Here is an 18,437-nt window from a genome sequence, read left to right as displayed (position 1 = left end):
GCTTTTTTCTTCTTCAAAAAAGCAAAATGAGTAGTCCTAGTCCATTAGGCTACTCAACAAAGAGGGGCTAAAACCCTGGATTTGACATTGCCGACGCTGCAGGACCCTTTGCGCATTATAGATCCTTCTGATTGGGACTGTTGGCTCCCTCGCAACTTCTGCAACCACCCCCTGTCGGAAATCTGCACGGTGCACCATTTCTCCGTCAGGGGGATGCACGTGTTCTCCAACATTGTGCACAATAATGTTAGCATCCACGTCCTCCACTTCAAATCTATTTGTGATCAGTGGCACTCTACAGTTCCACCTCCGGCACCTCCATCTAACGGTGTCTTGATTGGTGCGGTGCTTCTGATATCTGAAGTTCTCATGTACCAACACTTTGCCCCCTCGATCACCATCCATAACTATCGCCATTGTTTGTCTTCTTGTAGGCTAGTAAGCACATGACAGTGAGTCCACGAGTTATCACCGATAACAACCGATTTTTGCAAACTGTTGCAAGTTGGCAGGCGGTTTAGACATTGGTGAATTTTGATCATGTGGTTTAGAACGCCAGGGAACTTGCGTGCAGATGACCACACATCCACGACAAGTTTTAAATATTTCCAAACTTGAAATCATGTGTGCATTTGGCTATTTATAAATTATTTTTCGAGCAATATGTGTTTTGTGATTCAGCTTTAGCGTTGTTGATTAGCCTTTCATTCATATTTTGTCAAAAAGGCGTATTCATTAGCCTAGGCCTATGTCCCGTTATTTCTGTAGCATACAGCATCTTAGAATCTTAAGAGACCAGGTAGATATTGTTATTATTTTATTGTTATTACCATGCTATATTAGCCTACTTTATAATTATAAATATTTCAATTATCCAATTTTTAGCATTTCTAATATAAGGCTATATTGTTATTATTATTATTATTATTATTATCATCATCATCATTATTATTATTATGCTATTATTATCATTATTATTGTCATTATTATTATGTTATTACTATTATCATTACAATTATGATGCTTAAAGGGCCTTACTGAGCAGATGGTTTCTATCTAATATCTGTCAGATGCTTTCCCCAATAAGCTGGTGTGGTTATGATGGGAACGACGGCTTTCTAGGGAACATAGAAGAAGTGGGGCGGAATTGGCCTATTGTCGATATCAGCTAGCTTTCGCAGGAGTCTATCCCTGGTACAATGCGCTAGACCTCTGGGAGATGGACTGCTGAGGACGGAACACAACATCTATACTCAGCTCCCAGCACTTCTCGCACAATGTGCTACTCATACGCTGAGTTGGCGGCACCCGGGATCGAACTCACGACCTTGCGATCCATAGGCGAGAGCTCTACCGACTGAGCTACGCCCGGGTACAATTGCCCAAGGAGCACAGGCTCACTATATTACATTCAGACACAGACGAGCCAGCTCACCTACTCGGCGAGGCGCATTTTCCTCGATAAGTGACACATTTCACGCATAAATATCAGAGAACTACCGGGGTGGGTTATGCGCCCAAATGTAAGCTATAGCCTAATAAATTGAAATTGGTTTAGTGTCGAAAGTTTCCACATACTTTAGCCAACCTGGACTTTGTGAATTCGTTTTTGGGATATGAAAATAGAAATCGTATGATTCATTGTCTTCTTAATAATCTGCCCTAAATAATGCATTATTGAAAATGCACTTTTTGCGCCAAACAGCGTCAAACCTGCTGACCGGGGAACATAGGACCTTTCTTTATAAAAAGGGTCCTATGTTCCCCGGGTGCCCTAGGGGAACATAGGACCCTTTTTATAAATAAAGGTCCTATGTTCCCCTGCACATACAAAACGGGGAACGTGGGGAATATAGGGCCCTCTGTATACAAAAAGGTCCGATATTCCCCGGTCTCATACAAAGCGGGGAACATAGGACCCGGGGACTATAGGACCCGGGGACTATAGGGAGGACCCCAATTAACATTACATCCTTTCACTTTGCCATTCACCCCAAACAACCACAATTCTCTCCACCCCGTTCTGTCAACAAACCACCTCTCCAACATCTACTTATTAATTCCTTCATTTTCATCATTTATCCTCCAGCTCACAACATTCAACAAACTCATGCATAAATGTTTCCACTCCCACACTACAAATATATTTTCTTCACATTCACATCACACTTACTAATTATTATATTATTGAACACCCTGTTGTGCCTTAATAAAAAGTCAAAATTATCACATTAAACATTGTTCCACTTCACTCAGATTCCTCCATATCCCCCTACATCCATCTCATTCATTAACCCTCTCCCACACTTTCTCCACAGCCGGTCTTCTCACTTCTTCCCCTCTTCTAGCATATAGATGTATAGAGTGATCTATACATCACTCTCGTTTTCACACTCATCAGACTCACTCTCCTCTCTCCTCCCACATACATTTCTATCTCTCCTTCCTCATCCAACACAGCCTCTCTCAATCATACATAAATCATAAATAATAAATAAATACATAGAAGAAACAATCTACTACAGAGTAATATACAAAGAAATATTCTGAGATAGAGAAGGGGAATATAATTTGAGAGGGAAATTAAACTTCAAGAAATTATGTGTTGGTACAACTTCAAAGAACATTGGCATTTCAATCTGTGGGGTAAAATTGTGGAACAGTTTGAGCATGGAACTCAAACAATGTACAAACATTACACAGTTCAAGAAGAAGTACAAAGGTCTGATTATCAAGAGATATAGGGACGATGAAGAGTTGTGTTAACCGTTAACGTTTTACTTTCCAAATATTCCTAATTACTTTTTTTTTTCTCTTTCTATGACACCGAGTGATATTTGGGTTGTACGTAGCATTGAGATCTGTCTATTCTTGGTACATGACATTAGGATGTGTTTTTCTTTTTCTTTTCTTTCTCTCATGTATTTCGATGTGTATTTTATTTCATTTTTCTTTTTTTTCTCACAGTAGGGGAGTTTGTATTGTGCAGCACAACTTGCATTGAATGCTAACAGCACATCTGTTGTCATCTTACCACCATCTGTGATTGCAAACATTCCTAAATCCTCTGTGAATAGTACACATGGCCACTGAAACTCTAGATAATGGTCATGCCCAGGATGGGGATACCTGCAGTCAGTTTAGACTGAAGAGGTCACTTATATGAGTGATGAAACATTTGTCAATAAACGTTGTGTCCAGATGAACTGATTGACCTTGCTTTGATTTTCTAACCTAGATTATTGAGCATGCATAAAGACATTGTCTTTCGAGGTTTTCAGTCTGACTAATTGTTGAAAAGGATGTTCCACAAGGTTCCACCCTGGAACCACTTATTTTTTCTATTTCTATCAAAGACTTAGCTCAAATATTCTCTATCTTTTTTGTTCATGCTGATGACACTGTTATTTACACTTCTCTGATTTATCATTAATCCAGAATTCTTTACAGTTCGATTTTAATTTGGTCCAAAACTGGTTTCATAACAACAAACTCGTATTGAATAAGTCCTGCACCATGGTGCTTGGCACGCAACATAATCATTCATATCCCTTTGATTTGCATATTTTATTTGATGATGGGTCACCCCTTGAGAAAATTGATTCAGCTAAAAACATCGCAATATAGAGCCGAAGGAACGGAGAAGACCGTAGGTTCACACTTTAGCCGTGTAGGCAACTTTCTTTAATCAACGGTAAATCAGAGAGACAACAAAACCACAGCTCGACTGAGCGGAGGTGGCAAGAATAACCAGAAAACTGGTTGAACAACCATAACTTAACCCTGCGTTAACCTGCCAGGGCGACCCTGACTTAACCCTTAGTTCCTGGGGTGAATTCTATCCCCAAAACGTGTCCACCACAGCAACATGCATTGCAATTTTTTTAGAAAAGTTGCCGTGAAATCGGGCATTTTAGGCCACAACATTCCCAAAAAAAGCCCGCGAAATTGTGGAGGAAATGCAAACAACAACTAAACACAAAAGTCTTGAGGGAGAGAGAAGCCCTTAGTGTCCTTCACACTTTCTTATCACGTGGCAAAAAATGCTCAATACACTGCGACAATGACCACAGCAGTAGGCTTGGTCCTGAGCTTGCGCAGGCTACTTCTGTCTAATGGCCACCTTATGCTTGCCCAAAAATGCATCACCCCTAACCTTTTCTACCCAGACTGACACGACTAATCCTATCATTAATTTTCTGATCTGTTAATGAATTATTTTATGGTTGATTACCCCAGCTTGCAGTAGCCTGACATTTTAACACTTGGTTGTGTTGATATGTATACCTTTCTTGTGAAAAACTTGTTTTACACCCTGGCAGAATTACGCAGAATTGTAATAATATTTTTTTTTGATTTGCTTCATGCCCTCTATGGTCATATTTTTTTTCTCCCTTTTATTTTTGACTTTGTGTGGCTAAACTTTCACTTCTTAAAGTGTCCTTGAAAGGCACTATAAATATGAATTGTATTATTATGCCTACGCGAAGCTATGAACTCTGGAGACATGCAGGATCTTCACCTACCTATTGATTAAGAGAGATTCATTAATCTAACATGGTAAGCGTCCATACTCCATAGCTCCCTCCACACCAGTATTTTCCCCTCTATACATATTCCCAGTTCATTCACTGACCATGACTTGCTTGGGAGTCAGTCAGTCTGACTCTGTGTACTTCACTGCTTGCACCTGCCCATGTACTTTCTCCAAATAAAAGCTGCCTTATGGCTGCCCTGTGCCTATACCTAAGCTACCACACCATCGTTGCACATTCCCCATACAATGCAACACTGACACAGCGTAGGACTCTGGACTATTTCCTAAGGTATGAGCTAACCAGTCACTCTAGTTCATTTAGTGTAAATACAGGTGATGTGAGCTGTTTGGGAAACAGGACAAGTGGCATCTGTTTTTTTTTTTTTTGCAGAAAATAATGTCACATTAGGTAAACAATGTTAAAGATATTGTCAAATATAAGAGACCTTACCTCATGGTAAAACTGGTACATCTTCTCATAGGCTAGTGTGAAGAGGTAGGTGCTTTGGAATTCCAGAACAATGGCCTTGATGGTATCATTGATATCAAATCGAGGTCCCGGGGTCTTGCTGTCGAGGTGATAGATTGTACTTCTATCTAGTTCCATAATGGCTCTCTTAATGCACAGCTCAAAGACGTCCTGTTTGTAGGGGAAGGTGGACTGGCTGCAGCAAGGGTAGACCGAGGCCTCTTCACAGTCCTGGTTCTCCATCCACTGGTTATATGGATAAGATTACATGATACGTTTTATTTCTTTTGGATCTGGTAAAACACTTCAAATGCAATTGCATATTTTCTGATAACTTTTTAAGTCATTAGCATTTCAATTTGGCTGCCAAAGAATATTTCAATTTGGCCCATTTAAATCCTGATTTAAAAAAGTTATTTTATGGGAGGAATTCTGTGTCACATTGGCAAATGTGTATAATAGTGATGGAAATGGGAAAAGATAAATACTACAATCCCCAAATCTGGGCTAATATTATTAAACGCAAATAAAATGAAATGTGAATGTTTCTCCATCCACAAATAAATACTACAATCCACAAATCTCTATTGATTGTGAAATGTAAAAAAAGCAGAAACAGCAGAAACATAAATATATCTCTCCATTGACAAACAAATGTTTTACTTGTGTTGTGCATATCATCATATCATAAAAGTAACATCATATTTACATGTGATGACATATTTTCATATATCTTTAGCATTAATATTTTTGTGGTGCCCAAACATGCATTTAAATAGTTGAATCTGCACTTGGTATTGGAGGTACACGTGGCTCTGCTGGAGTTTGTTTTGTCCTTGTAGCACATATTGCAGCTGGGTGGTGGTGGTGGTGTTGGAGTGGATATAAGGAGTGGATCAGGAAGTGGACTCTGTGGCAGATAATCTGTAGGGCGGCACAGTGGCCCAGTGGTTAGTGCTGTTGGCTCACGGAAAGAAAGTCCTGGGTTTGAACCCTGGAGTTGTCCAACCTTGAGGGTTGTCCCAGGTCGTCCTCTGTGTGAAGTTTGCATGTTCTCCCTGTGTCTGCGGTGGGTTTTCTCCTGGTGCTCCGGTTTCCCCCACCATCAAAAAGACATGCATGTTAGGGTCAACACTCCTGTCTGTGCCCCTGAGCAAGGCATGGCAAGACGAACTGGAGTTGGTCCCCAGGTGCTGCACAGCGGCTGTCCACTGCTGCTAGCTACACAGCTATGATAGGTTAAATGCAGAAAGGAATTTTCCCACGGGGATCGATAAAGTAATAATATTTTTTTTTAAAAAGGCCATGGGACTTTCAGAAAAAGAGAAAGAAATGGGGGGGGGTGCAGAAGGCTTGTTAAATGTTTCACATTTCTCCTACTTTAAAGCCATTAGACATTCAATGTGTAGTCACAACAAGTGTTGTTTGTGTAAAAGCAGTTAACATAGTTGTGTTAACAGCTGTTCAACAACACGCTGTGGTGCCTCATAGTGAAGTGGTCAACAAATCTTCTGCAGGACTGAATGTAGTGGTCCATATCCCTGTATTGTTTCTTTGCTTTGTTTTTTTTTCATGCATCAAAATGAATGTGTTTTCAGCAGGACGTTTAAAAATTATGCAACAAATTTTGCATGAAATGGATATTGTTTTACATTAAAACAACAAGACAGCAAGAATAATAAATAGTCTGGAGCAACAGTTTATTTCTCCCAAAAAGATTTTCATGAGAGCTGAAGAGCTCCCTCACTGTAGACCAGTTACTGGACTGAAGAGCTGTCTCACCATAGACCAGATACTGGACTGAACTTACATTTATGTTGGAACATTCAGTAACGAACCAGCATGCTGTACTCAGCAGTGTTGTAGTCGAGTCATTAAACCTCCAGTCCCCAGTGTTTGAGTCCGAGTCCAGGTCCGAGTCCCCAAAGAAGAATCCGAGGCGAGTCCGAGTCCCCATTACCCGAGTCCGAGTCATCAAGGTTGAGTCTGAGTCGAGTTCCAAGATGGGCTCCAGTGCTCCACTCTGGCACCGTAAAAAAGCTGACATACAAATAAAAAAGGTCTACATGAAACAAAAATTACACAGCTGTCACCACTCCAAAGGGAGTTTATTTACTTTGTGACACAATAGCCAAACAAAAAAACTAACAAAAACAAAACAGTATTTATCCATCAACAAGTCCGAGTCCTCATCTCCAACTTCCAAGTCCGAATGCAGCCAATGCTCGAGTCCAAGTCTGAGTCATCAGTGCTCAAGTCCAAGTCGAGTCACGAATCCTAATGGACTCGAGTCGGACTCAAGTCTGAGTCCTGGACTCGCGTACTACAACACTGGTACTCAGCTGTACTCAGCTGTACTCGAGTGTACTCAGCTGTACTCAGATGTACTAAGCTTTACTGAGTACAGTGACTATCAAACATATTGATAAAGAACCAGCATGCTGTACTCAGGTGTACTCAGCTGTACTCAAGTGTACTGTGTACAGCTGTACTCAGTATAGTACAAGTGTACAGTGTACAGCTGTACTCAACTTTACTCAGGTGTACTCCAGTGTAATTGGGAGTACTCAGGTGTACTCAGTACAGTGACTATCAAACATATTGATAAAGAATCAGCATGCTTTACTCAGGTGTACTCAGGTGTACTCAGTACAGTGACTATCAGACATATTGAACACATGGCCAGCACATCAATTTAATTATACATTGCTGAACATGAAGCAGTTCATGATTATATTCCTGTGCTATCCACGTGTTCACATGCTTTCCAATAATTATCTTTTTCACACAGACTCTTTAAAATTTATTTTAGCCGACAACAAAAATAAAATAAATGCCAAAGACTCATTTTTTTTTATTTTTACAATGTAAATAAATCTATTTCAATCTAATGTAAAAGTCACTGCATTTTTACACATCCTGCTGAAAGATCTCTCATCTTGATCCAGGAGGGAAAAACAGCAAAAACTGTTTCCAAATAAGTCTTGAATTTTGATCCTAATGCTCAGGAGACCAGCTAATTAACTAATAATTAACGATTAGACAGAGCCCCCTCCATCACCTGCCTGGTATCAGCTCTCACATGTACGTCACTGGGGATCAAAGCGTCTGCTACATGAAACTGTAACATTGTAACAGTGCAACATGTAACATTGCAACATCGTAATGATCCGCTCCACAGCCCCCCGCCAGCACGTGTCTCCTAGCAGAACACACGCAGCCGATCCACACGTGTCTCCATTCACACAAGCAGACTGAACAGTTCAGACACAACACATATATTAATGCTAAAAACATGAATAAGTTTAATCAAATATAAATGATGCTACATCTGATGATACATGATGGTTTACACGAGTACCACATCACTTATTTGTGGATGGAGATATATATTTTTTCCCTTTTGTATCTGTCCTAGTCGGAGAGTACTGCTGGTGTCGTGTGGCTGCCGCTTCTCCCTCTTGTAGCCCCCCTTCCCATCCAACCCTGTATGTCTGTGTTATGTTTATCTGTCGTCTTGTTTCACCTCGTTTATTGTAAAGCGACTCTGAGTATTAGAAAAGCGCTATATAAGTTTATTATTATTATTTATGCCTCTGTTTATTTGCATGTAACAAACTTAGTACAGATGTGTGGAATGTGGTATTCATTTATCTTTTTCTATATTTCCATTAATTTTATTACAGATATTTGTCAAATGTGATGCAGAATTCATCCCATAGTTTACACCAGCATAGAAATCCAACCCAAATAAAAATCTTTTAATATTAATAGCACGTTAAATTTGTTTAATATGATTTGTTCAACTTTCTATAGTCGCACACACGCACGCTCTCTCTCACACACACGCGCGCCGCATGCAGTGCCTTTGTCGACGTCTAAGTTTGTCTTCGTTTGATGGCTGGGACAGCTGGCGCTGGATCGGCTGGGGGAGCTTGGTCTGCAGCGTCCTGTGGGCCCAGGGACTACGACACTGCCTGGAGCCATGCCTGAACAGTAAATATCGAGCTCAGTCTGACAGGACGCAGAAGCGGGGCAGGCTAAGCTAACTGCTAGCCCATGCAGACCAGCTGTTCCGACAACATCGAGGACGATCCGGCGGTGGCCTCGCCTCGCCTTGACTGTGTTTTTGGTGTCGTTGTGTGGCGTGCGGGGAGGTGTGTCGAAGGGGTCTGGCTGGGAGAGCTGGTGTTGGAACGGCTGGAGGAGCCTGGTCTGCTGCATCCGGTGGGGCGGGGCCAGGGCCCTGCCTAGAGCTGCGCCCGAGGAGGAAACACCGAGGGCAGTTTGACAGGATGCGGAAGCGGGGCAGGCTAAGCTAACTGCTAGCCCATGCAGACTGGCAGCTCCGACAGTCATCCTGGCGTTCGCTCTCTTGGACAGTGAACTTTTTTTTTTTATATGTTGGATGTATGCCATGTGATGTCCTGGCGGCCTGTCCAGGGTGTCTCCCTGCCTGTTGCTCAGTGACTGCTGGGATAGACTCTTGCATCCCCATGACCCTGAGAGCAGGATAAGCGGTTTGGATAATGGATGGATGTTGGATATGTGTTTTTGTAGTTTTTTTTTGTACTTTGGATTCTTGTAGTTTGGATACATGTTTCTTGTAGTTCTTGTAGTTTGGATACATGTTTTTGTCTTTGTGTTGCACTGCTGTGGGCTGGGGGAAACCATGTTTCCTTTCATTCATTTCACGTGTGCAGGTGCAGGGAATGAAATGACAAATAAATGTTCCTGATTAGCAATGCTTTCATATTAAAAGGAGTCATTTCCTTCACTGTTAATATCAAATAATATATTCCTTAATACCACCTCAATGTGCGTTTGTGTTGATTCTAATGTTATGTAATGTTTTTACCAGCCAATAAACACTTACTGCCAGATAAGTACCCTAAATATTATTTTCTCAGGGTGATTTTTCCACACTAGCATACACAAACACACACACACAGACACACACACATGCACACACACGCATGCACACGTGCACACACGTGCGCACACACGCGCACGCACGCACACACACACACACACACACACACAGGTGACAAGTTTTTCATTTTAATATACTATACTGATCCCTGTGGGGAAATTCCTCTCTGCATGTAAACCATCCTAGCTGTGTAGCTAGGAGCAGTGCAGCACCCGGGGACCACCTCCAGTTCGTCTTGCCTTCCCTCGGTCAGGGGCAGAGACAGGAGTATTAACCCTAATATGCATGTCTTTTTGATGGTGCGAGAAACCGGAGCACCCAGAGAAAACCCACTGCAGACATGGGGAGAACATGCAAACTCCACATAGAACACGACTTGGGATAACCCCCCCCCCCAGATTGGACTACCCCAGGGTTCCAACCCAGTACCTTCTTGCTGTGAGACAACAGCACTAACCACTGGGCCACCATGCCACCCACAAAAGTTAAAGGAAAAACCAACATAAAGTGTTTAGTAAGGTCTCGGGACACCACAAGCCACCAGAACACATTCAATGCGTCTTGGCATAAATTCTACAAGTCTCTGGAAGTCTTGTCACCATCTCACCATTATCTTACTCATCAAACCACTCAATGACCCCTCATGTCCCTGTGGATGGGAGCATTGTCATCCTGGAACAGACAACTCCCAACAGGATAGAAATCTTTCATCACGGGCATCCAGGTAGCGTAGTGGTCTACGCCATTGCATACTAACACCGGGATCGCCAGTTCAAATCCCCGTGTTACCTCTGGCTTGGTCGGGCATCCCTACAGACACAATGGGCCATGTCTGTGGGTGGGAAGCCAGATGTGGGTATGTGTCCTGGTTGCTGCACTAGCACCTCCTCTGGTCGGTCGGGGCCCCTGTTTGAGGGGGAGGGGTAACTGGGGGGAATAGTGTGATCCTCCCACGCACTACGTCCCCCTGGTGAAACGCCTCACTGTCAGGTGAAAAGAAGCGGCTGGTGACTCCACATGTATCGGAAGAGGTATGTGGTAGTCTGCAGCCTTCCCCGGATCAGCAAAGGGGGTGGAGCAGCGACTGGGACAGCTCAGAGTGGGGTAATTGGCCAAGTACAATTGGGGAGAAAAAGAAAAAAAGAAAGAAAGGTTTCATCATAGGATAAAGTTGATCAATCAGAATAATTTTGTACAGATTTGAAGTGACCCTACCCTCTTAGGGAACAAGTGGACCCAAACCATGCCAGGACAATGCCCCCACAGCATGACAGAGCCCCTGGTCTGCCTCACTGGGGGTCTGGAATTCAGACCTGTATGATTCTCTTGGTGTAAACCCACTTGTCGAGAATATGGTGAAGGATGACACATCTGATCATATCACTTATTGTCCACATCTCTGTAGACCAGGGCCTGTGGTTTTTTGCACCAGTGAACTCTCAGGGGCTTATGCACTGCAACTCTACTTTCATATCTATGTCCTTGTCAACAGACTGTTCTTGCTGACTCAGTCTGATCACATCCTGCACTGACAGTCTCAGTCACCTGAGGAAGAGTTGCTCTCCTGCTTTTCCTTACATATTGCACTAATGCACGACCCTCAGTCATCGAAGGTGCGCTTTCGACTACAATTTCCGACCCTATTTACTGATGTCTCTCCATAGCTCTACATGCAGATGTCTCTTTGGTCACTGTTCCTATTGAAACACCAGCCAGTTGAGTGGTCTTTGTGACTGAAGTGCTGACCAGTGACTTTGGCAAAGGGTTCATTATTGGGGCACCCCATTAATGAACCCTCGATCAAAGACAATTGAATCTTTTCTTCTTGCCATCTTGATGCGAAATCAAGGTCAATTGTGTCTGCTCAGCATTTTTATACATGCCATGATAGGATGTCAACTGTTTAACTATATTGTGCACTACACCTGTATGGAAGCAATTTGTTACCCATCTGTATAAATATAAACACACACACACACACACACACACACACACACACACAAACAGTTTCTAATACTGCAGCTCACTAACCTGTTTGAAAGTTTCGATGAAGCAGCTGGTGAAGTCTTGCTCCTCTGACTGGAAGACAAAGCTCTGATTCCTTAGCTTCTGGCAGAAACTGAGGATCCACAGTTGGGAGGCCGGGCTGGCAATGTTGAAGCTACTATCCAGCATCAACTTACCCTTGTTTTTGGGGTTCAAGTGGTTGCCATTATCCACAGGGGTCACCCCCCAGATGATGGTGATAGGCATGTGGAGGTCCTCGCCATGATGGGCCCTCTCAAACATGAAGAGCTTTTTGAACTCGGCATCATAGCGCTCAAAGGGGTGTGAGGAACGGAATACTTGGAACTCTGCTAGCTCTAGGGATGGGAGCTTCATCTTGGGGTTGACACAAACCACATAGGCCCCACCCACTGTGATAGCAAAGAACCAGAAGAGCCACAAGTAGCGTAGCTTTATAACAATGCAGGGCAAAACTTTCTCAAAAAAGATTCTTGAAGCCTCAGAGACAATAAACAGGCATTTGTTGGCCCTCTGCCAAAGGCCAGCCCAGTAACCTCCCTGTTGGTGTGAAAACTTGGAACACAAAAACGTGTTGGGCAAGTAGCGTTCATGAAGCACAACTACAGCAGGAAGCCAGGTCACCATAAGAATGTAGTTGACTAATATGGCTGTCCCTGTATACACACCAAAACAACGTATGGCTGTGATGTTGTTGACATAATTGGCAAAGAAGGCAGCAGCAGTGGTAAAGCTGGTGACAAACATGGAAAGAGCGGCATGTTGCAGGGTGATGCTTACAGTCTCTGCCAGCTCAGCATGAGGCTTATCAAACTTGGTATAGTTCCAGACATCACAGAGCACAAAGGCGTCATCAGCCCCAATGCCAACCAGAATAATGAGGGCTGTAAGATTCATAAAAGGGAAGAATTCAAAGTTGAAGACTATGCGGTAGAGGAAGTAGGAGACGATAAGTGAGCTGATGATAGCTATTTGTGTCATAAGTGTGATGAAAATCGAGCGTGTGTATATGCACATCACCAACAGGACAACCACTATGGCAATGGCTGGGTACACCGTATCTGTGAGGAGGTAATCCTGGAACAGGTAGTGTTTGATCCCGAACTCGATTCCTGTGATGGTGGTGATACCATCAGAGGAGTTCCAGTTCTCAAAGTTGTCAGTGTAAATGTTCATCATGGTCTCACCTTTTTCTGTGGGGGAGAAGAGCATGCTATACTTAAGGGTTGGAGGAAGGTATTCCACATTTTTGGGACTGAGGAAGTCCTTGTCCACCAGGAAGTGAAGGATCTGATACACTGCATTGTACTTGGTACATTTTCGAGGCACATTGGCACACTTGAGCTGGTCCTTCCGCCGTGTGCTCATATCCCAGCAGTCAGGCCCAAGAGTGCCATTATGATAATATTTTGAACATGAGCGCAGAATCTTAAGAGTATGTGAGACATCACGTTCAGTAATCTTTTGGCAGCAGGACTTGTTGGTGAGGATGGCGATGTAGTTGCCCAGTGTCCAGCTGGGACAGCATGAGGCATCATTTGTGCGTTGGCAGAGTCTCCAGTATTGGGGGTGGGAGCGCACCTGAACAAGGAGGGATGGAGTTAGAGGATGTGAACGAGATGATAAAAGAGTTAAGGTTATAAATGAAGAGGAAAATTGATAAACAAGATTAATTGACAGATAGAATAAATAAAGTGGGAGGAGAAAGAGAAGAAAAATGATCTTGGCTATGCAGATGATGAATTAGAGAAGGGGAAGTGAGCACAAACATGAGACGCTTAATTAATGGACAGTTAAGTAGATGGATATAGAAGACAGGGAGACAGTGGAAAAAGTCCTTTCATAAAAACAATTTTAAAACGGAATTAAAAAAATCAATCTATTGTGGATGTACTTTATAAGCAAATTAAAAATTCACAAGCAATCATTTTGTACAAAAAACATGACAAAAGTTAATTAAAACATGACAAAAGTTAATTTTTGACCAAACAGCAGTATTACAACATAAATTTGTGAGATCGGGGATTTTGATAAAGACAGTTTTGACAGCAGTTCAACTCAGTCATAAATTAGTAGCCATTATAGTGTTACTTTCACCCTTCTTCTATCCATCATTAATGACTGTGGTAGAGGTGTGTGCTGATCTACTTATTTACCCTTGTGTTGTCCAGGTTGCACATGGATTTGATCGCCTGTACACTCCACAGATTCTTCCCCTCGGCTGATGTGAACACTAGTCTTGAATACCTATCACCTTAACAAAGAAACAAAGTTTAAGTTATTAACTTTGACCTCTATAGTTATTCCAAATGAAACACAGGTATCTATTCAATGGGTAAAATATTCCCTTGTTAACTAAAACTGTTTGTTAAAAATACAAGACAAACTAAATTCCAGCTTCTTGCACACAAACTCCTTATGGAAACTAAAACAAATCGTCAAGTCTGATTTCCCCCCAGCACCCATCCTTAATTTGATGTCTATTTCTAATTCAAAACTAAATTTCTCATACAAAACTTTTTTTTTTTACTATTCGTGATGATCCTGGAGACACTGATATTGTTGGGCTGCCTCTATATTTCATACCTGGAACATCACAAAAGAAACTGTCTTTGCTGAAGTCCCACTCCGCTTGACGTTTTTCTCTGTCAAAATGGTCCTCACTCCACCTGTTCTCTTGGTGACTAGACAAAAAAAAAGAAGAAAAAAAGTCAAGAGCATTCATTAAACGATGAATATATTTATTTTGCTTAATTGCTTATATTGGGATCAAGATGACATTAAAGGGGAAAATGGCAGCAGTAAACATACAACGAAGAACATCCATCACAAGACTTATATCAGGTACCTACACTAATTTTCTTCTGCTAAATTACTGACTCCCTTGTAAGTTGCTTTAGATAAAAGCGTCTGCCAAATGACTAAATATAAGCAGTGTAGTTTACTAATGAAAGATACTTCCATATGACAAATATTCATCTTTGAGAATTTTGTTTCAATCATTAATTCTTCGAACTTAATGCATATAGATTTCCATTTCTAATATAAAATGCAGGGCTTTAGACCAAAATTGCTACTCCTAAACTTGCTTCATCCATAACCAACCATCATTCTTCTGTCTAAACACATTTTTCATCAAAGAAATGAGCTACAAATGGATTTCCACAAGGATAAATTCTGGGCCCATTTCTATTTAATATTTTACATGTTACCACTAGGATACATCATCTGCAAACATAAAATAGCTTCCCATTGTTTTGCTCATTTAGTCATGTTATGGTACTCATTGGTTGTTATGCAGATGACACTCAACTTTATTTAGCTGTTAAACCTAAAAATCTCAGCCTGCTAGTAAACATTAAAAATTATCTATGAGATATAAATGTATGCATAACACAAAACTTCCTCCAATTCAGCCAAGATAGAATAGAAGCTTGGTGATAAAATGTTAACTCAATTTATTTCATTATCACAACGTGTCACATACCAAGCCAAAAATCTCGGTGTTGTAAGCAATTAAGATCTGAGCTTCACCACATGCAAATTAAAACAGTTTTTATTAACTAAAAATATCTTAAAAGATAATCTTTTTCGCACTCCATTTGATACCGGGAAATTGGTTCATACATTTGTAACTAGAAGGCTTGACTAGTGCAATGCATTGCTGTCAACATTGCCCAAGAAATCCATAAGACAGCTACAACTGGTCTATATAATTGGGCTAGAGTACTAACGAACAAATAAACACATCACTCCTGTTTTGTTTGTTTTTTTTCCCATTGGCTACCAATTAGTTGTAAATGTATTCAAATATTCTTTTACTCATCTGTAAATCATTAAATAGACTTGCTCCAGTCTCCGTGAATAATATGCTGTATAAGTTATGTTCCAGGCAGGGTCCTCAGATCTACAGACAACCTCGTTCTTACTAATCAAGAACACGAAACAAGACTCATGGTGAAGCAATGTTTTGTATAAACTCTGGAAAGTCTAACATTGGAACTAAGAACACCTACTCCAATAGCAACCTTTAAATGTTTATGTAACATGTTTTTATTCATTTTTACACCTAGGGTGATCCCCTCTGCTTTCTTATTGGCTGTTAATCATTGATGAATAAACTTGTCAGACATTCCTTGATGACATTGCCCCTATCAAAGTTAAACAAGTCAAACATAATACCCTCCCCTGGCTTAATGACAACACAAGGGACCTAAAGAGGTAGTGCAGGAAAGCTGAGAGAAAATGGAAGACGGACAAACTTAAGGCATCTCTTGATATACTGAAAAGTTTGATGCTGGCTTATCAGAACTTAGTTAAGGAAGCAAGGCATTCCCACTTCTCCAATTTGATTGCTGGTAGCTGCCACAACCCCAGGGTTGCCTTTGGAGGCATCCATTGAAAAATGTGAGCAGTTCCTCCACCACTTCATCAATAAAACAGATGACATCAGGCATTACCCCTGCGATGAGAAATCTCCCCATCTGCACTGAACCCTCTACCCATTTGACTCATTTTAAACAAATTTCTCTTTTAGACTTAGAGGGGTTAATCTCTCACTTAAAGTCTTCCACCTGTCAATTAGACACCATCCCCACTAGGTATCTGAAAGGTATTTCAGACAGTCAGCCCACAAATTCTCTCTGTTATCAACTGCTCACTGTATCAGTTTGTTCCTATCTGGTTTTACACATGCAATAGTCTGCCTGACCCCTCCTGAAGAAGCCCACTCACGACACTCGTTCTAAGCAATGTCAAACCAATTTTAAATTTACCTTTTTTTTAATCTAAAATCTTAGAACAGTTTGTTGCTGTTGCTTCTCAGCTAATTGCACATGTGAATAACTGTAGCCTTTCTGAGCAATATCAATCAGGATTCTGTGCCCGCCACAGCACAGAACAGTTCTTGAGTTCCACTTTTGATACAGTCAATCATGACATCTTTAAATCGCCTGGAAAACTATGTTGGTCATTATGGACACTGCTCTTGCCTGATTCTGATCTTACCAATCCAACAGATCTTTCTCTGTTGTAATGGGAGAAATCTCATCCCCACCCTCCTTGCATGTGATGTTCCCCAGGGGTAAATTCTTGGTCAAAAGAAAAATCAACAGAACAAATTTAATCAGGATCAAAGAAAGTTGAATCATTTCATCTGGATACAACATTTATTGATGGATATTTTTCATCACTCATCTAAGAGACCTCTTTAGTCAAAAATGACTGCAGGTATCCCCACTCTTATAAACAATACAGTGGCATAACAACCGAAACCAATGATCAGCTTCATATGCAAATATGGACGTGTCCATTAACTAGAGTTACAATGGCCACGTGTACTATTAACAGAGGATTTGGGAATGCTTGCAATCACAGCATTGTAAGATGGTGACAGATGTACTCTTAACCCCCCCCCCCCCCCGTGATTAGGGGGTGGTCTTTCTCTCTTCACATAGATAGGCCTCTTTGGCTCCCCGTTCAAACTCGTGTTCCTCCCCATCAAGGATGTGCACATCATCATCCTTGAAAGAGTGGCCACTGGCCTGTAGATGGGTGTAGACACATCCTGGTCATTGCACTAGCGCCTCCTCTGGTCGGTCGGGGCACCTGTTCAGGGGGGAGGGAGAATTGGGGGGAATAGTGTGATCCTCCCACATGCTATGTCCCCCTGGCGAAACTCCTCACTGCCAGGTGAAAAGAAGTGGCTGGTGACTCCACATGTATCGGAGGAGGCATGTGGTAGTCTGCAGCCCTCCCTGGACTGGCAGAGGCGGTCGAGCAGTGACCGGGATGGCTTGGAAGAGTGGAGTAAGTGGCCAGATACAACTAGGGGAAAAAAGGGACTACTATTACTACATTCGGCTGCTCCCGTTAGGGGTTGCCACAGCAGATCACCCATTTCCATCTCTTCTTGTCTAATGCATGAGTCAGACATGCCAGCCACCTGCATGTCCTCCCTTACCACATCCATAAACCTCCTCTTTGGCCTTCCTCTTTTCCTTTTCCCTGGCAGCTCCATATTCAGCATCCTTCTCCCAATATACCCAGCATCTCTGCTCCACACATGTCGAAACCATCTCAATCTTGCCTCGCTTGCTTTGTTTCCAAACTGTCCAACTTGAGCTGTCCCACTAATATATTCATTCTTAATCCTGTCCTTCTTTGTAACTCCCAATGAGCATCTTCAACTCTGCCACCTCAAGCTCCACCTCCTGTCTTTTTGTCAGTGCCACCGTCTCCAAATCATACAACATAGCTGGTCACACTACTATCTTGTAAACATTCCCTTTAACTCTTGCTGGTACTCTTCCCTCTCAAATCCCTCTGACACTTTTCTCCACCCACTCCACCTTGCCTGCAATCTCTTCTCTTCCACACTCCCTGTTAATTTGAACAGTTCACAGCTATTTAAACTCATCCATCTTTGTCACTTCTACTACTTGCATCCTCACCATTCTGTTGTCCTCCCTCTC

The 18,437-nt window shown here is 41.9% G+C and overlaps 1 protein-coding gene across 2 annotated transcripts in view; it reads right to left on the bottom strand.

Annotated features, from left to right (window-relative positions):
- Positions 1-18,437, bottom strand: part of disp1 (dispatched homolog 1 (Drosophila)) — a 112,499-nt gene that overhangs the window by 12,345 nt on the left and 81,717 nt on the right. For both annotated transcript variants that reach the window (XM_056294486.1, XM_056294487.1), the window contains 4 exons: positions 14,551-14,648; positions 14,121-14,218; positions 11,971-13,545; positions 4,989-5,252 (listed from right to left, as the gene is read on the bottom strand). In XM_056294486.1, coding sequence (XP_056150461.1) covers positions 4,989-5,252; positions 11,971-13,545; positions 14,121-14,218; positions 14,551-14,648 — 2,035 coding nt within the window. The remainder of the gene's footprint in view (positions 1-4,988; positions 5,253-11,970; positions 13,546-14,120; positions 14,219-14,550; positions 14,649-18,437) is intronic.

Source organism: Lampris incognitus, chromosome 15 (assembly GCF_029633865.1).
Source record: "Lampris incognitus isolate fLamInc1 chromosome 15, fLamInc1.hap2, whole genome shotgun sequence".
NCBI lineage: Eukaryota > Metazoa > Chordata > Actinopteri > Lampriformes > Lampridae > Lampris > Lampris incognitus.
Note: the sequence above shows the minus strand (reverse complement) of the source record. Positions and strands in the feature narration are given on the sequence as shown.